Here is a 23,703-nt window from a genome sequence, read left to right on the forward strand (position 1 = left end):
ACAAACTCCAAGTCCTCTGCAAGAACAGCAAGTATTGTTAACTGATTGGCCATCTCTAATCCCTGCTATTTATTGAAGATTATGAGTCTTTCCTGTGACCTCAGGATGAAATCTAAATAAAATGTAACTTAATCCCTTCCTAACTCTTGAATGTCTTGAAATTCATCTCGAGAATAAACTGTATGTCTAGTGCTGCTGACCAGCCTTCCCCCTCCGATTCCTGTGTCCCAAACCTTGTCTTTTGCCACCAAACTTCTTTGTGCAGCACTAAGCCCTTTGTACAAAGTGTCTGAATTAGTACAAAGATTACTTCCACAAAGTGTTATCATGATGGACATGCCTTAATTTCAAAAGTTTTCATTACCTACTTTCTTCCTGTGTATCCATCAATGAAAAAGATATTTTGGTGTTTGAGTTTTGTGTATGGATGAATGTGGAGGCCAGAGTTGATATCTTCTACTGATCTCCACCATTTTGAGATAGGGTGGATCTCTCACCAAACTTAGAGCTGGAATGGTTGGCCAGCAAGGCCCAGGGATCTGCCAGTCTCCATCTCCCCAGTGTTAGGATTGCAGGCCACATGCACAGCTTTTTCTATCATCATTGTGGTCAGGCCTCCTTGCTCATATGGCCAGCATTTTACTAACTGAACCATCTTCAGTCCTGGAATATAACTTTTCTTTCAAAAACAAAATTGAATGATGATGTAAGAATGCAGTCTTTGAAAACTAATGTAACCATGGTGAAACTGCTGACTTGGGAAAGTCAGCAATTGTCTGATTCACCCATTAGCCTTTTTCACTTTTGCTCTGTTGGAATTTCTGTTGCATTTGAGTTACTGATAACATGTGGTATGCAGATAAAAACACCTTAAAATATAAATACCACATCCCATACTATTTCTTTTTAAACTCAAACTTCTAAGTTTATTACTTCTAAGATAAACTAAAATTAAACAATAATGTAGTATAGAGTAAGCTGGTACTTTACCTTTGTTCTTAAAAAGAATGACTTATCTTCTGTTTCAACGAGGAAGAAGGAGAAAGGGTTCTTACAAGCCTCTCTCACAACTCCTTTTAGTTTAATATGCAGAGTGGCACACAAGTCTGTGATCACATCTTTGTAGGAAACAGACTGTCTTGGCTGATAGGTCTCCTGGGACACAACTTCTGCAGAAGCTACACTTAATTCTTTATCTTGAGAAGCAATTTGGTTGCTATTCATTACCTTATTAAATTCAGCATATTCATTTAGAATAAGTGAAATATCATTTCTAGCTTCTTTTAAAGTACTGTTGTATTTCAGTTTATTGAGGTGGAATGGAACAGTATGACTTCTTTCAGAATTTGTAAGATTTCTACTTGGCCTATATTTCCCCTTCCAAAAAGATGAACTGTTTAGATTGCTGGGTGAATGGTCTCTTCGGCAATGATACTGCCTGATGTCTGGATGGACAACTGTCACCAAAATGGGGCTTCTGCTCCTGGGTGGAAGATGTAGAACCGAGGCCTCAGATGTTTGTGTGGAAGGGAATGTTCCAACTGAGATTTGGATGGGTGACTCCTTAGGGAAGATGTTGGTGGAAGGGGAAGATTGCTGAGAATACCCCTTCTTTATTATTTGTTTTAGCTTTTGGTCAAAACGCAAGTGCTCTAGGTCTAATGTATTCTGAGTGATGTCATCTGCCACATGCCAAGTGCTAGTCCAGGTGCTGAGAAGACCACAGTTTGCACTGAAATTCTGATGCCTCTTCAGGCTATGCAATTTTCTTGTGGTATCTTTGAACTCTTTCGTTATAGTGAAGTTAGCGTAAGTCCTGGGGTTACCATGGGAATCTGGGATCTGGATGTAACGTGGCATACACTTATTTGTTGAGATAGGACATGGTTCTGTATCCCGGTTTTCTGATGGAGTATGTGTTTCCAGCTCTGTAATTTTGCTAGAATAGGTCCAAGTATCATTACCATTGTTGTTTAAGCTTGTGAAAGAATCATTTCTATGTTTTATATTATCTTTTTGGCTTGCATGATTACCTCTCAAAGCATATAAATTTTCCACATTAGATTTGCAGTTTTTACAATCAAGAGAATCCTGATCATAGTCTCCAGAAAGTGGTCCATGGTGCATGGAAGCATTAACACTTATCTCTGTAACCCTGCTCAGTGTTTCAGCATCTGCCTTGGTTTTATGCTCTATATTAGGGCTTTCACTGACAGTATGTTCTATGTGGACGCTATGAACAGACTCAATAGTTTCTGGGACAAAGGAAGCAGAAAGCTCTTCATTGGTAATTGTACTGGTAATGTCTGCTGTATCTTGACAAGGAATAACATTTTGGGAAAAACTTCCACCATTCAAAAGCTCTTTTACTTCACATGTTATGTCCTGCAGCACATGAATTCTTTGTTCACCTTTTGTAGATGTGGAGTTAGACTGAAGGCCAATGGCACCGAGATCCATGCTTTCTTCATGTGACTCAGTTCCAATATTCTTAAGCAAGCTGGCCATTCTGACTACTGGTATTTCCTGTGTTTGAAGCTCTGGCTCTACACTTAATGTTTTTTTATAATAGGTGCACTGAGCACTGTCAGAGGAAGAAACACATTTTGAGATCTCTGGATGCATGCATGCCTGTACAATGTAAGCTTTGTCAATGGAGGCAGAGTTTACTGCCCCAGCCTCTATATTAATATAAGATTCTGTTTTCACATCACTGTCACAGACATTATTCTTAATACTTTTAGTACTACTCTGTTTAAATGACATATTCACTATTCCACTTGCAGTGCTTACAGAAACTAATGTGTCAGTCAAAGACTTATTTTCAGCAACTTCTTTAGGACGAAATAAGGGTACACTGGACTCTAAAGGAAGATGTTTTATGTCCATATCTCTGTTCTCCTTACAATTTGCCTGCAATGAATTTCCTGCTTTTACAGGTTTCTCAAAATGCTTGAAGTTACCTCGATATTTGGGAGGTGAGGTAGACTTATTTAATACTGTGTCATAGGAGTGCACATTTTCTGAGAAAGATAAACTCTCACTGTGGTCACTTGGGACACTGACCTCAATAACTTTACTAGGCACAGTTTCTGAGCCTTCTATACCTGCATTAGTTAATGTCTGTGGCATTTCAGCTGAGAGCTGCACTTGTACTTGAGTTAACTTTTCTTGTCCTACTGAAATCTTAGGACTTTGAAAAGAGCTTTCTTTTTCTGGTATGGTTAAAGCTCCTGAATGAATGTGGGATAAATTGTTAGTTTTCTCACACTGTGTGCCATGGAGTTGTAAAGAACATGGAAATGCGTTTGCAGTGTGTAATATGGTATCAGGACTAGAGGCTGGTGACACTTCTTTTATTACAGGTTCAAAGGGCAAGTCAGAGGAAACATTAACTCCCTCTGCAACTTTTTTATTAAGTACTAATGTACCTGGTTTTAAATGATTACCTTCTCTCTCACTTTTTAATGATTCTCTGGATTCCACAGGATACACTGACAGAGAGCTAGCCAGATTTATTTCTCTGTATTCTATAAGGCTCATTTGTTCTTCTGGTTCAACTATCTCTTCAGTTCTACTTTGTAGTCCTATATTTGATACTGGGACCCTCTGAGATTGTTTAACTTCACCAGATGCCATTTCCTTCCTGGGGCTTAAAGGAGGTGATATTGTTAGAGTGAGATCAATATCAGAATCTTCTCCTGACAATTCCTGGCTAACCTCCTCTCTATTCAGAGATAGAACAGTTTGTTTGGGAAATACTGAATTAAATGTTTGCAAAATTTTTTCTTGGTTTAGACTACTGTTTTCACTAGTCCTTACTTCTGAAGAGCCATCGAAGATATTATTTATTGCTGGAACACAATTAAGGGACAGCTGGTCCCCCAGGGTAGCAGAGGCTGATGATAAGATTACTGTAGCTTGAGATGGTTCTAGAACCTCATCTAAAGACATGCTAAAACCATTCTGAGTCTGTAGAAAGGCATCTTGTGGGCACTTCGTTTCATCACTGGCTAATGAGTAACTAGAACTTTTAACTAATGACAGTGGCTCCATTATCAATCCTTCATCAGTTGATGATGTTGGAGGAGGGGTCTCTTTCCGTGGTAGACACAGGCTTTCAAGAGGTGCTTCCTTTTGCACTGAAGAGGCAGAAAGGCACTTACTATCTTTTAATTCTGATATGGCAAGAGAAGGAATATCCCTAGTGCATTGTGTTTGTGCCTTTTCCAATGCAGACATAGCATTTTGAATACTCAAGGCAGGGGAAACTTGTTTAACCAGCTCAGTAGTAAAACCTATAGGTTGGTCAGCTGTATTTGCTTCTGTCTGTATTGGCACATAAGCATTTTTTTCAAAAGCAGGAGTAACTGGTTCCAGATTAATCATCATGTATTCCACATTATCATTCATCCTTTCAGAGGACTGGCAGTCAATATTTATGGGGCTGCTTTGCTGCATAACGTCCTGTACATCATCTGTTTTTATTAGCAGTGATGGGTGAGAAGTATCAGCTTTGTTCTCAAGGGTGCCGAACACAGACTTCTGACACACCATTGACTCACTGCTGGCCCCATCATATACTGTGGTCAAGGTGGCTTGTGTGACAGAGTCATTACAAGAAACCATCTTTGTGCTCTGACAGGTTTTATCTTCACCTCCAGGAATACAAGATCCATTGTTTTGGGCACTTTGAACACCAGAAAGTACAACATTACAAGTCTCTGGTTTATCTGATAATTCTTGTTTGGCTTTCCCTCCAGTTACCTGAAATGACAAAGGTTAAAAAAAAAAAAAAATTACATATATGAAAAAAAGAGGCAGGGATTTTTTATTTATTTTTTTTTTTTTTTTGGTTTTCAAACTTAATATGTAAGAAATCATCAGAGGGTAGTGCTAAACAAACCCATCACATTAGAGATGTGTTTTTTTTCTTTTTTTTTTTTTGTGGTGCAAAGTATTGAATTTAGGCCAGTGTGTACATTAAGTGAGGACTCTGCCACTTTACACCACAGCTTGTGGGGGTGGTGGCACATCCCTGTAATTCCAGTACTCAGAACACTGAATCAGGAAAATATTGAGTTAAAAGTCCCAGGTCTCTGGCTATAAAGTAAGGCCCTGTCTCAAACATTTATTTAAAAACAAAAGAAAAAAGCATCACATCACAGACCTTACTCACTGACCAGCCTACTAAATCTTAAATGTGCTGATGCAGTGGTGCATACCTTTAACTTGAAAGGCAGAGGCAGAGGAAACCTCTCTGAGTAGGAGGCCAGCCAAGGCTGCATAGACCTTTCTTAAAAAATGCACTCATGCATGCAAGCAGGCATGCATATGCTCTACCCCCAAATTTAAATATGTCATCTTTCAATTAAGAAATGGGGCACTAGAGAAGAAATAGTAGTTAATTTTGTCAGTGAAATTAAATGGTAATTGTTAAGGCCAAAAATAATCTTTCCAACTATACTATACAAACACTGACATCTGGAATTTTCACAGGCAAGTAAATAAATCATTAGTATCCCATGTACTTTGAATAACCAATTCTGTAAGTAAAGGTCCCTCCTCAATCCTTAACTGTCTTTGCTTAGAGCTGGAAACAATTATTTTTCACTTTATTGACTCTTATTCTACAAAGCAACAGAAAATTCATTAATATGACTTGTCATTCATATGATAAAAGGACTGAGTTTAACAGTATTAAATACAACTTAGATTAAGTATCAGAAGAATATCAAGATAATTCTGTTGAATTCACAAAAAAGTTGTTAAGTCTCCATATAATGTCTAGACCATGAAAAACTCACATGTGGCAAAGTTTGGAGCACTATGCTCAAGGACTGCCATGTAGAGGCATATGATGGAAGTGATGACTTCTAGTTTTAAACATGATTAAAAACATTTCTGTCCAAACCAAAAAGATCAATTTTAGTAGTCAGGGTAGAGAAGTAAGATGTCAGATTTAAAAGGACAATGTAAAAGAAGTCTTCATGAAAAAAATACCTGAAAATTCTCCTGCAATCCTCCCAATGACACTATGCCTGCAACTAAAATTCCAAAATATATGGTATCTCTTAGTGAAATGCTAGTTTTGACAACCTTGATGTATTTATATTTAGATAAATTAACTACAGGTACAATGGAATATTTTTAAAGTAATGTTTGTTTAAAATTTGGCCAAGTACAAGCAACATGCTTTTGGCCTCTAGTGTATCTTATCATAGACTATTAATATTCTTCACAATATGTCCACTTGTGGAAAAAGGGAATGGTATAGCATAGTCACATGCTTTTCATGTGCAGGCACAATATCCAAGAAAGAGTTCCCGGAAAAAAAAAAAAATTCTGAGACGCAAAAGCTAGAGCATTTGTCATCAGAAAATCTGAAACCCAGCAAGCTTTGGTATCTAAAGATCTTTAAGTGCTGGTATCATACTAAGCTTTGTATACTGAACCACCTGAGGTTTGGAGTTTTCAGACAAGGATGTTTGAGCAGTACTCTTAAAATCTGAACCAGTAACATTTTTGGTCCTAAAATTTTTGAATGAAAAATATTTAGATAGTATATATTAAAAATCTTTCATTGTAATTATTTTATTTCTTTTCTCACCAACTATTAAACAGGTTCTGAATATTTTGCATAAGCATTTTGAGTATAATTTTACTCAACGTTTAAACTTTAAAAAATACATATATAAGCCAGGCATAGTAGTGCATGCATTTAATCCCAGTACTTAGGGAGGCAGGGGTAGGCTCATCTGAGTTTGAGGTCAGCCTGGTCTATAAAGCTAGTCCAGGACAGCCAAGGCTACACAGAGAACTGTCTCAAAAAACAAAACTAAACAACAAAACCAAAAACAGAAAAATGAAAAAAAAAATTTTATTCTTTACTTTTATATGTATTTTGGATATACTCAGCTCTCAGTCCTCCGTTCTCCCTTTTTTGACACAGTATCTCATGTAGCTGAGGCTGGCCTTGAAGTCCTGATCCTGTCTTCATATCTCAAGTGCTGGGATTACAGGCTTGTGTCATGCCTGGCTTTTACTACATTTTTTTTTTTTAATTAAAGAAAATTATTATTCCATTTGTCAAGGCTCATTATGGAGGTCAGAGGATAACTTCTAGGAGTTGGTTCTCTTTCCACAAAGGGTTCCAGATAAAAGTTAGGTTGTTAGGCTTACATGGCAAATACTTTTACCTGGTGAGACATCTTACCAACCCAAAGTTTAGCTTCCTTTATACTCTATTTCATCTTTAAAAAAAAAAAAAAAATCACTCCTAAAATTAATATTGGTAATGGTCTCATCAAACATTTCTGTTAAGACGTGGTGGCACACATCTTTAATCCCAGCACTTGGGCAGGTAGATCTCTGAGTTCAAAGTCAGCCTGGTCTATGGAGCAAGTTCCAGGACAACCAGGGCTACAGAGAGAAACCATGTCTTGAAAAACCAAAACCCTAACCAGGCCAACCAGGGCTACAGAGAGAAACCTTGTCTTGAAAAACCAAAACCCTAACCAAACAACAACAAAACATTTCTGTCTTAACAAAGTCACTTCATAAGAAACTAGTGCTGACCTAGGTAATAACTAATACCTGCCTTACTTTTTTCTTTTTAAATGTATTTTATTTTAAATGCTTCTAATCAGATTTTATTTATACCTCTGAAAATAGGATAAAATTTCTGAGCTACATTTCAGGAAAAAAAAATCACTTATGTAGAAAACATGAGTCTACACACACACATAATTACATCCAAAGATCCTTACACATAAACAACTAGATTGTTTGGATCTGAATCTTGGCTTTGCAATTTATGTGACTTCAGACATTTCCCTACTCTGTTTCCTTATCATAGTTTGTTAAGTAAGCTGACAGCTATCTATCTATCTATCTATCTATCTATCTATCTATCTATCTATCTATCTATCTATCTATCTATCATCTCTTACTGGCATCAGATACCTGGAGTTAGAATTATAGGTGAGGAACTGAACTTGGAAGAGCATCAAGTGTTCATAACCACTGAGCCCATTCTCCAGCCCAAAGTAACAGTTCATACTTCACTCGCTTTGTTTCAGAATCAATGGAGTTATTTTAAGTGAACAGCTTGGAACACTGGTATACAGTGCTATAGGTATGTTAACTTTGCAAATAATGATCACTTGAAGATAATGACCTTCCTAGGTTCATTAGTGACCATACAAGTCCCCACTGATCTCATATATGGTAGCAGTCTACCCAATGTGAGGACAAGTACCATAAGCACTGTTCAAGCTCTGTCAAGGTTATTCTAGACTAAATCTGGGCCATAATCTTTAGAAAGTTTTTATTACCACTTTCTTATTCTAGATAAAATGTAGGTTATTTAGCCTGCCTGAAAATGAAGGAGTAAAACAAAATATGCTTTCTAAACTTAGAAAATAGTAATTCATAAATGACTTTCCTTTAAAGTTGTAATATTTTACTATTCAATTATTTGTCATCCAAACTAATTCCAAGTTAAGCAATTTTAGTCTATTAAAAAAATACCAACATCTAACAAAGCATTACTAATATTTATTACTAACATTTGATCCTTAATATCTAGGTAAACAGTAACACGTTAGTTATTTGTATGTGTTCCTGTAGGGTGTAGATCAGGTCAACTTTGGTGGTTGTTCTTCAGGTTTTATTCACCTTGTATTGTCTTTCACTGGCCTGGAGCTCACCCACTCTGCTAGAGCCAGTAAGCCCCAGGGATTAATCTGCCCCCCCCTCCCCAGTTCTGGGGTTACAGATGCTCATTGCCATGTCGAGCATATACATGGATGCTGCAGATTTGAACTCAGGTCCATATGCTTGTATAGCAAACAATTTATCTATTAAACTATCTCCCTAGTTCTTATACTCACTCTTAAAATCCTTTACTTAGCTAGAAGATCCATTTTTTTCCCCTGAAATATATTTTGTTTTGAGTATGTTTACCAGTATCTCACCTCATTATAGACGGAATTCAGGCTTCTTGCAGTATCCAGGTGATACTCTCCTGTAAACATTTCTTTCTGTTCATTCTCTATACAGAGTTCCAAGTTTCTGGTACTTGGTGGATTAATGAAAGGAAGCAGGCAGTTAGATCCAGGAAAGGTCATACTGGTGGCATGACCTTCGTATGCTTCCTTAGTCTCCAACAGAGGGTCTATAGAATGTCTTTCCACACTGGAAAACTCCTCAGTTTCACTGTGATCAAAGGATTCTATAGACTTATTTATGCATACATATTTTGCTGGGTTTCTGTGTTCTACTACCTTTCGAAGTGACCCAATAACTTTGTTTTTTTTGCTGTAGAACAGAGCTACCCACATATGAAGTAAACGCTTCACATCTTCCATGTTTTCAGGCAAATCAGTATTCCAGGGTCTGAAATGTTAAAGAAAACACAAAAATAACTTGTGTCTGTGTCTCTTTCAATAATAATTTATGTTCATTTTTATTTCAAAATTCACAATACGAAATAGTATGAACTGACTTAAACAATTATGTATAACCTATTTATTTTGAAGAGAAGAAAACCAAGGATCATTAAGTGATTAAGTGATTTATTTTAAAGCACAAAACTTATATGAAAAAATACATAAGTCTCCTGACTTCCAGCCTAGCCTTTGTCTTTCATATCACCCAAACTCACTCGGGAGACAGCCTGTTTATTGTGGGATTAACGGTTCTAGTAACTACCCAGATTCCTATCACTTTAGTTTGGCTTAGAATGGTTAATTCATTTATTTTTCATTTTTTTAGTCCTTTACAATAGCTGGAAAAGTATGATTAGAATATTCTCTGAGAAACAGCAAAAACTATACTACATTCAGATTACAGTTCTAAATAGTATTCTGAACTTCTCAAAGTCAGATGTGTCTCCCATCTTACCACATAGATCTCAACAAAAAGCTGATCCCTCCTACTTACCCATGTAATGCTCTCACAACAGTTCTCTCCAATGGGTTGCTGGTGTATCTGCTATCTAAGCTGAATGCATAGTCTCCTTCACATTTGAAAGTGATCTTAAAGGAACCATCACATCTAATAACAGTATGAGAGCAAAAAAAATCTTTAAGGTTGGAAGATACAAATAGACTTTTGTGCTTAGTCAATGAATCTTCAGAAAGCTTTTGTAGAGGGGAGATATTCTGTAGATGCCGAAATGGCATGACCTTTCCTATAGGAGTTCCAGCTTCAGGGCCTTTCATCCCATTCTTTGCAAAAGCAGGGCTTGTTGTCTTTCTTTGATGCAGGTGTTTCTCTGACTTCTCAGCAAGGAGCAAGGCATAGGAATGTTCCACAGAAACAGAGTTTTGAATTGCATCTGAGAATTCTCGGGCTTCCTCAGGGGGTGCTGACTGGGCAGTAGCAAGAGGCTGAGCACAAGATACTAAGTTTTCTTCTTGGCTAACAGTTAAGTTTGACTCTGAATTAATCCTCTCATCAGAGGATGATTTAGGTAGTAGTATACCTTTTTGACTTTGAAATCCACTATGATATTCAAGGTCAGAGGCATCGTGCAATTCAGAGAAGCAGGGAAGGTTCCTGAGCTCACAAGATGGTATAGAAGAAGCAGCAGAGCTTAATGCCAGATCAGCTAACATATTTAGGGCCTGGGAGTCACAGTTGGTAATTGAGTTTTCAGGAAGACCTTTAGGAATCACTGCAATACTTTCTTGTTGAACTGTATTTAGGTTAAGTCCATCTTTTTGGTCATCTGATGAAATTTCTGATTGAAGATGTGAAACTTCTTTTTTAGCTTCAGAATAAAAAACAAAAGGACAGATGTAATATTTGTTTTTCATAGAATAATCTGCACATTCCTATATCTTAAATAAAGATTAATAGCCAATACAACAGATATATGAAAAGATGGGGAAAAAAAAACCCCAAAAAACCAAAGTCTTGTCTTCAGTGTACTCACAAACTAGTTAACACTCTCTCAAACTATTTCCCAAGAAACAACTAAGTTCCAAATAGAGATGTTTAGCTTTATAATATGCATAAAACACTATAAAAGTGGTGTGTATTCAATCAATTAATTTTGTTTAAAAACTTAACTTTTAGCAATAAAGGCATTATCACCTGCAAAAGAGGCAATCCACTAACAATTTTTTTCCCCCTGTAAAATAACGATCTAGCCATTTGGGCTTATCAGAAAAATTACATTCTCCAGTGGTTTACAAAGCATTTTCTGTATAGTAAAATCCCCTTCCTACCACTCCCCCTAGCAGGGTTTCTCTGTGTAGCATTGGCTGTCATAGACTCACTTTATAGACCAGGCTGGCCTCGAACTCACAGCAATCCTCCTGCCTCTGCCTCCCTGACTGCTGGAATTAAAGGCAGGCACCACCTGTAATCTTTCTTAAATGCTATTATAAAAAAAAAAGTTCACAACTATACATATAACAATTCCCTTTGCAAGTAAATGATGTAGAGAAAAGTCAAATGAACTCTTTATCATCAATGATAAGAAGTCTGAAATGAATCAATAACCTGCCTACAAAACGCCAATTCATATATTTAAGGAAACAAAACAAAAATCTGACCTATAATAATCATTTGAAATGAGAAGGATGTTGGAGAAAAAAATTTAATCAAACACAGCTTAGCTGTTTAAAATAGAAAACCTCAGAGCTTAGTTATTTAAAATAGAAAACCTAAGAGAGCGAGGCAAAAAAAAAAAAGTCCAAAGCTGAGAATTTTCTTGTTGGCCCTAAGATACATTGGAAACATTAAATCTATTTTATACCTTGATGTACTTAAGTGACACTGATTTTGGTCTACTTCTATTAACATTACAGATTCCATATACGCATCTATTTCTTATACAGAATATCACTTAGAAGTTATAGCTACTATGATATAACTATTGATGACAAGAAAAGTAGTATAAGGATGTATAATTTAAAACAATTACTGACTTGTTACAGATTCTCAGTCAATTAAAAATGTAATAGTGGGAGCAGAAAAGATAGTTCAAAGGTTAAGGACATTGTTTACTCCTCCTAGAGGACCTGGGTTCAATTCTAAGCACCCACATAGCAGCTTACAGTTAACTCCAGTTTTAGGAGAATTGATGTCCTTTTCTGGCCTTACTGAGCAACAGGCATGCGTGTGATGTACAGACATACATGCAAACAAAACACTCATACACATAAAAAATATGAAGAATACAATAATGATAAGGTATATTTAAGATACAGATAAGAATACTACTGCTATGTGATAATTCAGGGAATAAAAAATTGTATGACAAACTTTTAAAAGGACAGAAAAATCAATAGTCTAAGACACAAAACTGACTTCAGACTTCATTTTAGACAGTCAAAAATTAAAATGCTATAGATCAGCAATTTTCAAATATGACCCAGCTTAGTCATGTTTTGCCTGACATTTTGTTGTTGTGTTTTGTTGCTGTTGTTTGCTTTTTGTTTTGTTTTGAGACAGGGTTTTTCCCTGTAGCCCTGGCTGTCCTGGAACTTGCTCTGTAGACCAGGCTGGCCTTGTCTCCAGAATGCAAAGATTAAAGCTTAAGTATAGGCTCACCTGTCTTCTTCAATACCAGTATTTCAAGTGTAAGAAACAAAGCAGATTAGAATAAGTGATCGAAAAATGGCAGAGTAAGAGATTATTTACAAGACAAAAAGTGTGTATTCTGTTATAAACTGTTATCAAATGATTGTGAATTAAATTCTACATTATTAAGAATATAAGAATGAGTGATTAGTGAGAAGGAAAGCATAAGAAAACGTGTGCAAAGAACTCTGCTGCACAAAACCAGGAGAAATTGCAAAGGATGAAAATACTTAGTTTGAGCTAGGAGGCATGAACTACCCAAACTAAACGAAACCCATAGGATAAGACTGCACCATGAATTCCCTTAATAAAAAAAAAGAAATAAAATTTGCATTTCTATGCATTTTAGAATGAGAGGAGTAAACATTTGATTTTGTTTTAATTTATGGCTCTGGATAAACATTTTTTAAAAATTTCAATCACAAAACATTAAAAGAACTCGACAATACTGAAGCTTGTCTATAATTTTGCTACTCCAACAAAAGTTTTATGCTAAATTTCATCTATAAAATATATAAAAATTGCCAGCAGTGGGCCCGGCAGTGGTGGCACACACCTTTAAGATCTGTGTGAGTTCAAGGCCAGCCTGGTCTACAAAGTGAATCCAGGACAGCCAGGGGTACACAGTGAAACCCTGTCTCAAAAACATAGAAACTAAACCAAACTAAAAAAAATGGCCAGCAGTGGTGGCACAAGCTTCTAACTTCAGCAATCTGGAGGCAGAGGCAGGAGGGTATCTATAAGCTCCAGACCATGTCTATAGTGCTAGTTCCAGGATAGCCAGGCCTACCCAAAAACAAACAAACAAACAAAACAAAACCTCTGTCTCAAAAAAAAAAAAAAAAACCCAAACAAACAAAATACACACATGAAGTAACAGGTAAGGGAGAAAGTAGAATCAGTGAAATAAGAGAAAATTATATACAATGAATGAAGTCTTATCAAACAAAACAGCTGACATAACAACAGGACTCATTATCAAGGGAGAAGTCTTAGTGATAAGACTTTGCAGTTTGGTGTTGTCAAGACAGCTCAGTGGGGTAAAGATGCTTGCCTGACAGAACGCACACTGTGGAGAGAACTGACTTGTGTCACTACTCTGACCTCCACAAGGGCACTGTGGCAGCTGCACACCACATACTTATAAACACACATACAAAATAAATAAAATGTAAAAACAACAAAGACATTGTAATTTGGAAAAAAAAAAACACATCACATACAGAAGAGTAAAATTAAGAGAAACAGTCCTAAGGGTAGGGATATGTTAAGTTGAAATCAAGGTTAAGGCTGAGGTAATAACTGAACTTTCTGATAAAGAAGTAATGTCTAACAGGTAGAAATATAGGACTAATCAAATTTTAGCGTATGTATATAATTTTATTAAAAGTAAAATACCTTAAAATTCCATCACCACCTTTTAAAGCAAATAGGTTTTTAAAAAAGATTTATTTTATTATGTATACAATGTTCTGCCTGCATGTATACCTGAACGCCAGAAGAGGGTACCAGATCTCATCACAGATGGTTGTGAGCTATGGCATGGTTGCTGGGAATTGAATTTAGGACCTCTGGAATTGCAAGCAGTGTTCTTAACCTCTGGGCCATCTCTCTAGCCCACAAATACAGTTTTGATTACTGCTTATACTTATTTTTTGACAACCTTACAGCCTTTTTATAGAAGGAATCTCTTGTGTCTGTATGTAAGCATCACCTGTCAATAAAAAACTTACAGCCTGTAAGCTGAGGTAGGAAATAAGGAGGTAGGAGTTCCAACAGAGAGATAGGAACTCTGGGAAAAGAGAGGTAGGATTCACCCTTGGATGCTGAAAAAGATGGATGTATGAAACTGAGCAGAGGTAACCAGTCACGTAGCAGAGCTCAGGATAGAATAAACAGGGTTTTAGTTATGAGCAAGTCAGGTAACATACCTAGCTATGTTGGCCTATGCTTTTGTAAATATATTTAAGCTCAGTGTAGTTTATTTTGGGAGATGGGGTGTAGGAGGAAAACATGCTTTTACACCTTTGTAACTCTATTGCTCCAACAAACACAAGCAGATACTACTTGCAAGGATATTTAGTCATAAAGGTTGTTTATACCTTAACTTATAAAACTTCTGTTCAGGTTTTAAAATTAAAAGTAAAGGCTGTTTGAATCTTGTAGTTTTCTAAATTACTTAAAGAGAATTATATGTAGTTTGCTCAAAACTGTCAATAATTTGGAATAATGTATTTGGTTTAAAAGGAAGCAATTTAATTTTACATTACTTTAGTTTTCTATCTTTTAAGTAAATAGCACAATTAAGAAACAGGGACTAGGAGGCTGGAGAGATGGCTCAGAGGTTAAGAGCAGTGGATGGTCTTCCAGAGGTCCTGAGTTCAATTCCATACAACCACATGGTGGCTCACAACCATCTCTAGTGATATCTGGTGCCCTCTGCTGGCATACGGGAAGAACAGTGTATATGTCATAAATAAATAAAATAAATCTTAAAAAAAAAAAGATGCAGGGGTTAGGTGCGGCTCAGTGGTTCGAGCACTTGTTGATCTGGCAGAGGATCTGAGTTCAGTTTCTAACACCCACATGGTAGCTCACTCATATGCCTAACTCTAGTTCTAGGGGACCAGACCCCTTCTTCTTGCCTCCATGAGTACTACATACACACAATGCACAGACATACATGCAGGCAAAACACTCGTACACATAAATCTAAAACTTACAAGAAAAAAGAATCTGGATTATTTGTGTTAATGTCTGGACTAAAGACTATAGAGCTACTGATCTATCTCAACTGCTATTACATATTAGATATTCCAAGAGTTTCTTACCAGGTTGAAGTTGCTTTCTGGCTCTGGTATTTTGACGGCCTCTTGCTACATTTACCTTCTGTTTTTGTGGAGACTTTTCCACACGTGGCTTAGGGTGTGAAACAACTCTACCTTGAGACTTCTCTTGCTTCTTTGACCTTTTTGCTCTTGTAGGTACCGGAGCATCTTTAGATACAGAAGCTTCTCGTCTTTTCTTACATACTCCGGTTTTCTGTACAAACTGTGCAGTAAGCACTTCTGCACCTTATGCAGAAAAGACAAGACTGTTTTAAGTGTGTGTGTGAGGGTGACCCAAACACTTATCAGAATAACTTTTCCTTTGATTTATCTTTTTGGAAGGGGGGTTAACTAATAGGAAATAGCAGAGAAATGACTAGTGGTTAAACCACAGGGTCCAACTTAATATTCAGATATTAGTGATCAGTATATTCTATATGTGTTGGTATAATGTTCTTTTGGAATGTATACACCTTACCCTTGTTCATTCAAATGCTGATTTCTCTCCCCAATTCTCTGGTTTCAATCTGGACATTGCATTGTGATACTTATTCTAAGAATCACCAATCTCAACTTTGTGTAAACATGCCAAAATAAAACAACCAGCCATGATGTTGAGCAATGGAGAGGAAGGAGGAGGAGAGAGAGGGAAGGAGCCAGAAGACAGGAAGGAGTGGGAGGCAGAGGAGGAGAGAGAGGGCAGAGAGAGAAGCTGGAAGAGAGTTCTTGGAATGTGGTGGAGAAATGAACCAGACCTAAGATGTCACTAAAAGCAAGTATATTAGGTAAAATCTGAATAGTAGGAAACTATGTGGGCTTGGAGGTTTAGGATGGAATAACTATTGCCCAGCATTGTGATCTAGGTTAATTAAATAAATCTCAGTCTCTGTGTGCTGATTTGATTATACAGCTGGTTTAGGATTAACTGTAGCCATATAGTATTATCAATAGTAAATATTAATTGCATTTACAACATATATGCTTCTTTTTTAAGCATCAAAATTTCCAAATTAAAAATAGAAAACAAATGAGTGGCAAACATTTTTCATAAAGAATCAGAAAGTATATATTTTCAGCTTTGAAAATCATGATCTTTGCCTTAATTTTCCAACTCTTGCTATACTGAGTGACAGAACCAGTGATGATATATGTATGAATAAATGGGAACCTTGGGTATACAGTCTGCTGACCTCTTTGCTTAGCTGGTCCCATAAAAAATATTATAGTTACCTAGTTTTGGAGAAAATACAAAAAAAACATAGCTTAAGATGGTACCATATAAGTCATATAGCTGGCCATACTGACTAAAGTATTTCTGTCAATAAGAGAAATGGAGAGGATGGAGAGTTGGCTCAGTAGTTAAGAGAGCACACTGCTTCTCTCGAGGACCAGTGCTGGATTTCTAGGACCTGGATATTAGGTAGTTCAAAATGCCTGGAACTCCATCTCAAGGTGGGGAAGTAGGGAATGCATGGTGAAGGGGTCTGATGGCATCTTCTTGTTTTAGTGGGCACCTCCTCTCAATAAAAACAGACAAAACAACAATAAAACCTAACCAAATAACTTGGAAATTGATTCTCAATTTTAAGGGGTATCAAAACTACATATTAAGCTCTTTCAGATTTTTTTCTAGGCCACGACATATTCCATTTTAGCAGGTCAGTTATAAAATTCAAGTGCTTCTTTAAAAAAAAAGATAACACACAAAGGACTAAAAATTTGGTCCTAGACTGTTTCTGGAATTTTCCTTCCTTTTATCCATGCTTAGGCTTCTGCTTATTAATGGTTATTGCTATTGGTATACCTGTTTTTAAAAGATCCCCTTTCTCCTACTACCTGCCAGTGCATAATACAAAGATCAGGTAGTTATCTTTCTAAGACTATCTGCTTTTTGAGACAGGGTTTCTCTGTATAGCCTCGGCTGTCCTGGACTTGCTTTGTTGAACTGCCCCCCCCCATGCTAGGATTACAGGCATTTGCCACCACACCTGGCTGAGATCATAATTTTTCTAATTTCTTGGTTTCTATCTCTTATCTAGATCACTGTTTTTCTAGTTTTCATATACATACAAATTGCTCAGAAAAAAAAATTGGCATTTCTAACAAACCTCTAACACACTAAGCTCTAGTTCACATGAATATATATAGTGAATAGGGTTTGACGTGAAGTTGTAATCATAATAGTCACATACATTATTATTACCTCTTTTTCTCTTCTGAGGAAACTGCCCTTTAACTAACTTAAGAGTTGGGTTGCATGATCCGCTGTCTGTTCTGGGGGCAGTTCTTTTAGAAATGGGGTGGCCCAGGCTCACCCGTTTACTTGGCAGTATAACAGCTGATGTGCTGGCCTTTCTCTTTGGCTGAACTCTCAGATTTGAAGTTGGAGTCAATGGAGTCACAGCTTTCTTCTTCACTCTCGATGTTTTCCCAGATTTTTTTGCTGTTTCAGTTTCTTTTATTTCCATCTCTGAGTCAAGACACTCAGGATCTGGAGTTATAACTAAAGAAAATCCAGCATCACAAATCCCGTCTGAAATACAAGGAAACTGAGGCTGCTCTGTTAACAAATCCAAAGCAGCAGTCAGATCCAAAGAATACCCAGTAGGGTCTGAAAAATAAAACTTCAGTTGATTGAAAGACTCTGCAGGGCACTTTTCAAATGGGGAAACCACGTCAAAAGCATGGGACAGCTTCCCAGTGAACACAGTGTCTTTCATTCCATCTTGAGGAACAGCCATCAATGAAAGGCTTCTGTCCACCTTATACAGGTCTTCGAAACTATGCTTTACTAAGATGTTTGGAGGAATTCCTTCTTCAGAAAATGATTTCTTTGCTTCTAGAAGTGCATAACTAAGGGCAGGTAAAATGGGTACCACTTTCAAAGAAATGTCATCTTCAACTTTCAAGTCCTTTGCTCCTAAAACACATATGCACATACATTTAAAAATTGACACACATACGGGAAAAAAATGCTATAGATTTCAAATTTATTATCTGCTTAAATATGCTACACTACTGCAAATGAAAACAAAAATGGCAATTCGTACAAGTTTTATGGGCATTTTTAACAAATATATATTTCCATATATTTACGACACACACCCCCCACTAAAAAAAAAGAATGATTTGATATGCAAATATTATGTTACAATGTGTAAAATAACCCTGCCTTCAGCTCCATCTCACCTACAGGGTGTTCAAACAGAGCCCAGTGGGCATTCATAATAGCAGCACTGCCCTAAGGACAGACAATTGTTTCCTATTTCACTTAATTCTTTTGGGAGGCCACGATGCAAAGTGAACTGAAAAGTATAGGCGTAAGGTTATTGTGTAATTCAAATGCTGATTTCTGTACCCCCTATATCTAGTTGCAAGCCTTGTTCTGAGAAGCTCCTGTCTCAATGCTGAATAAACTCCGCTCCCCAATTGTCCCCTAATATGCCAATAAAGCAGCTTACAGCCAATTACTGAGAAATTGGGGAGAAAATAGGGGTAGACTTCTTGAAGGCCAGGGGATTGAGGCATGGGAGAGGTCCAAGAAACACCAGGAGAAGGAGCTGGAAGCTACAAAGTGCAAGTATCTTTGGGATGTACGCTTGGGAGGACATCATATTAGCTTAGAGGGTTAAAAACAAATCAGTAACTGCCCAGTTCTTGTGCTGTGAAGCTTGTTAAAATAATAAAAGTCTCAATTATTTGTGTGATGGCTGGCTTAAGAGAGAAAACTGAGAAACAAACAAGATGCTAAAGGTTATTTTTACAAAACTAAGTCTCATGTCACTGAAATAACAGCTGTTATTTTGCCTTTTCTATAAAATTGTATTTTATATATTTTAAAAGTTAACTGAACTGTCTAATCTGTATTTTGCCTCACTCTGATTAATTTTGCTTTTTATTTTTAATCAATAACCTAACAATGAGAAAAAAAAAGAGAATGTCAGATATTTATGAATTAGTTAACAAAATTCTCAAACATTTCAGTTACCAGTAATGTAAGCCTACAAGAACAACTCCAGTGCCTACTAAATAGAAATGGGAATTGTGACATTTAAAAAAAGTTACCTGCAGAATTATGAAATAACAATTAGTCCTAGTTAAATACACTAATACTATAGCAAATATTAGAAAAGACAACACAGGCAAATAATGAAAAAGGAAATGTAGTTAAATATTAAAATAAAATTTCTTTCTTCCAAGCTTATATCATTCAGAGTTCCAATAGAAAGGAAACACAAATATAGAAAATACCTGTATGTATTACTAACAATAGTTTCATGATAAAAGAGCATATTTCCTAGGCAACCTCACCACTTCCAGAAAAAAACTTAGAAAGGCACGGGCTAAAATGCTTTGTAGTAGACTTACTACAAAACCTATGAAGAATATTAAGTTGGCTAAGCAAAATTTCAATTCAAAAGAAGGTGTACACCACCGGTGATGTACACCTTTAATTCACAGCACTTGGAAGGCTGAGGCAGGCAGATCTCTCTGAGTTCGAGGCCAGACTGGTTTACAGAGAGAATTCCAGGATAGCCAGGGCTACACAGAGAAACGCTGCCTCAGAAAGAAAATAAACAAACAAACAAACAAAAAAAACCTGTCTCAATGAGGAATGTATAAAAAAGTAATCCAACACTCTTTTATTCATTCATACAGCATTCCTATGCTTATCCTGGGTATAAGTAATGGTTCTTATTAGACTGACTGGCAGTTTGTGATTAAAAAGGAGAAATGAAGGCTGCAGATGTAGCTCATTAGAACAAGGCTCAAGAACCACAGATGAAGCCCTGGATTCAATCTCCAGAAGAAGGGAAAGTGGAGAAAGCAAAGTGGGAGGAGATGATGAAAGTGAAGAATGTAATCATCTTACATAAAAATCTTTTTTATAAAGATTTTCTTTATATTTGTGTGCATGATTACATATATATGTGCAAGTGCTGGTGTTGAACCCTTTGGAGATAGAGTGACAGGTTGAGCCACTTAATGTGGGCTCTAGAACCAAACCTGTATTCTCTAGAAGAGCAACAAGTGGTCTTAACCACTGAAGCATCTCTGCAGCTCCAAAATAAATTTTTACAAATAAATGTAGTATGGCATGGTAGTTGAGAGCCAGCCCTGGAATCATGTTGATTTGGGCAAATCTGTTTCCTCATCTTTGAAAAGGTTATAAAAAATACTTTAAGGATTGCTAAAGCAATTATATTTAAAAAAAATACGTAACCCAATAAATATAAATACCCTTTGTCAACCTATTTGTATAATTGGTTGTTTTATTTGTTTGAAAATACCAAAAAGTACTGCTCTTCTTCCTTGTTCACCTGATCAACTTTAAGGAGCTGTTAGCGATGGCTAATCAGTTGAAAGCGGTGGCTGCTCTTCCAGAGAATGTGAGTTCAGTTTCCAGCATCCACCAGAGGCTCAGTACCACCCAAAACTTCAGTTTCTGGCCTCCAAGGTCACTGCACACATGTGGTGCTTGTGGTGCATACATACAAACATGTAGGCAAGATACTCATATATGTAAAGTAAAATAAATAAATAAATCCTTTAAAAAAATCAACTTTAACATTTTTGTACTGGCTATAATTTAGAAATACTAAATTTAGCCTTCTCCTTAAACACATACAGTATAATTTAAACAATGAAAATTGCTTTTTTAGGAAAAAAAATACTCACTTTCATTTCTTTATTTGCTGAGCAAACAATTATTTTTTTCAGATATCTGGCAGATGTATGGTCTAGGATACAGAATGCAGCCAAGGTAGACATTATGCTGGGGATGTAGCCCACTGGTAACTGCATGCTCAGAATACCAGCATCAAGAATCAAAAACTACGCTAAGCATGTTAATATATATTTGTATGATAGGCACAGCCAGATACAGTGACAAATATCTATAATTCCAGGTGATACATGCAGCCCTGATGATCAAATCCCAAGTTTTATGCCTATGAGACTAGCACTCTCAACTGAGTTACATTCCCATCCCAGAAGTATTTTAACTGCAATATGACACACATTGTGACATTTTGTATAACTGCTTAGGCACTTGACTTGTGGTGGTCTGAATGAGAATGTCCTTCATAGGCTCAGATTTTTGAATATTGGTCTCCAATTGATGGCAGTTGTTTGGGAGGTTTGAGGGTGTGGCCTTTCTAGAGGAAGTATGTCATCATGGGCAAACTGAGGTTTCAAAAGCCCCTTGCCTTTGCTAGTATAGTCTCTTGGCTTGTAGTTCCAAGCCCCCATGTATTCCCAACGTGCATCTGGCCCCAAGGACAAATATTTGGCTCTAAGAGACAAAAAATAATAATATTATATTAATCATGTATTAGTGGCTTTTCCACTGCTGTGATAAAACACCATGATTAAGGCAACATATGTAGAGTGTAAGCCCAAACAGACCCTTTTTAAAATTTTTGTTTCTAACAGCCAAATATTTGTCCGCAGGGTTGATACAATGTTGGGAATGCATGGCACAAGTACAAAGACCAATAGTCTAGATAGAAAGAATAGTCATGCAAAGCCCAAGTCACAGCTTTTAGACAGACTATGGGAAGAGTATGTCCTAGCTATGGTTGAATAACAAATGGATTCAATTTTGGATACACTCAAACTTGCAAGGGAGGTCAACTAGGAAGACAGTTGCTTACAGGAAAAAAAGAGATAAGAAGTGCTCTGTGCTACTGAGAATTTGAGTAAGGTAAGGACTGTAAAGTACTCAACAGGTTGAGTGAACTGATTAGGTACCACTATAACCTCACCTGTTGACTGAGGTGAATGGAATAAATGTAAACCATGTAGACCCATCTGCTCATCTCCAAAATCTGTAAGAGTAAGAATCAGGAGGAAAAAAAATGTAGGCTGTTAATCTTACGAAAGAAAAGTTAATACATTAATATTTTTTCTTCCCAAAAAGCTTGTCTTTACCTGGTTCTGGTGTTAAGGCTGATGATGTAAGTAAAATGAAAAAACCTCTATCTTCTAAGCATTTAATGATTGCCTGGAAAAAAAAAAAGAGAAAGGAAATGGATTCTTCAATCACTCTATTTCTGGGAGAACTACTGTAGATTTAATAGAACTGACTCACACTCGTTTTGAAAGGTGGGCTTTCATAAAAGTCTCCACTTATCAGTATCACCCGTGCCATTTCCAGCTACTGAGAGATGTGCAGATTATACAAATTGTTCTAGCAAAATTAAAGTGATGGTCAGGAGCATTTGTCTCTTCCCACCCATGTGGAAAGATAGCATGTAATCCTGACTGACAGCGATAGGACAAATACTATTATACAGAAAAGGACAAAGCTGGGAGAATAAGATTTCCAGAATAGTATTAAAACCCTGCCTTACTACTTAGACTGAAAACACAAGCCTAAAGAATCACTCACTGATTGAGGGCAGTTTAATGTTATTTGCAAGTCAGAGTATTTTAACCAACACTATCATTAAGTCACTGTCCTAACACAGATGCATGCACAGATGGTCTATTTTATTTTATTGCTTTTTAATATCTATTATGGGACAGAAAAGAGCTGAACTGTCAACATTTATATCATTTCCTTTGTAATATTTAGAAATTATCATAAAAGCTGGCTCAAACTGTGGGTCAAGCATCTATTTATTTTCACATTGAGAAAAACCCTGGCTAACATGACAGAATTCTTTGAACCAGTAGTTATTCCCAAGACTTACTTTCCTCTATTATGAAAACAGAAGAAACAATTCTTATAAACCCCTGGATAATGGTAAAGGTGGCTTTCAAAGAAGTATCTCAAAAGTGGTACTGTGACCAATGCAAATGCATTAGATATCTAATCAATGTATGAAAAAAAAAATCAATAAGGACTTTGAAGAGAGAAACAAAACAAAACAAAACAAAAACAAAACACCTGTTTTCTTTAGTCTGGAATATAAGCTGACTAATGAGACACAAAGATAAGCCGAGATGTAAGGACAATGAAAATGTCAGTTACAAGATTATGTCTGTTAACAGAGGAACCCCACTGGCAAGCTAAATAATTCAGCTAATACTTAGGTACTCATTTTCTAGTTTAAGGAAAAATTAGTAATTATACTTGAAATTAGTGATTCTTACCAGTTGCTTATTTTTAATATATTCTATTAACTTATCTATATTTTCTCCTTGTTTGTTTGACAGTTCCACTTCATACAAATCAAAGCATAAATCTTGACAACAGACTGTAAAGAAAATAAGAAATATAGAACATTTTAAATTTTAATTTAAAAAAATTACTCTTTGACAATTCCGTATA

General features: G+C 36.5%; 1 protein-coding gene across 5 annotated transcripts in view; it reads right to left on the minus strand.

Annotated features, from left to right (window-relative positions):
* Tasor2 (transcription activation suppressor family member 2) overlaps positions 1-23,703 on the minus strand; it is a 47,385-nt gene that overhangs the window by 7,948 nt on the left and 15,734 nt on the right. For 4 of the 5 annotated variants that reach the window (XM_060372308.1, XM_021659259.2, XM_021659257.2 and 1 more), the window contains 8 exons: positions 23,526-23,629; positions 22,359-22,431; positions 22,193-22,255; positions 17,629-18,345; positions 15,429-15,671; positions 9,946-10,777; positions 8,979-9,399; positions 991-4,767 (listed from right to left, as the gene is read on the minus strand). In XM_060372308.1, the coding sequence (XP_060228291.1) occupies positions 991-4,767; positions 8,979-9,399; positions 9,946-10,777; positions 15,429-15,671; positions 17,629-18,345; positions 22,193-22,255; positions 22,359-22,431; positions 23,526-23,629 (6,230 nt within the window). Of the gene's footprint in view, positions 1-990; positions 4,768-8,978; positions 9,400-9,945; positions 10,778-15,428; positions 15,672-17,628; positions 18,346-22,192; positions 22,256-22,358; positions 22,432-22,520; positions 23,506-23,525; positions 23,630-23,703 lie in introns of those variants that run through there. The other variant, XM_060372310.1, reaches the window with a different exon arrangement.

Source organism: Meriones unguiculatus, chromosome 19 (assembly GCF_030254825.1).
Source record: "Meriones unguiculatus strain TT.TT164.6M chromosome 19, Bangor_MerUng_6.1, whole genome shotgun sequence".
NCBI classification, from domain to species: domain Eukaryota; kingdom Metazoa; phylum Chordata; class Mammalia; order Rodentia; family Muridae; genus Meriones; species Meriones unguiculatus.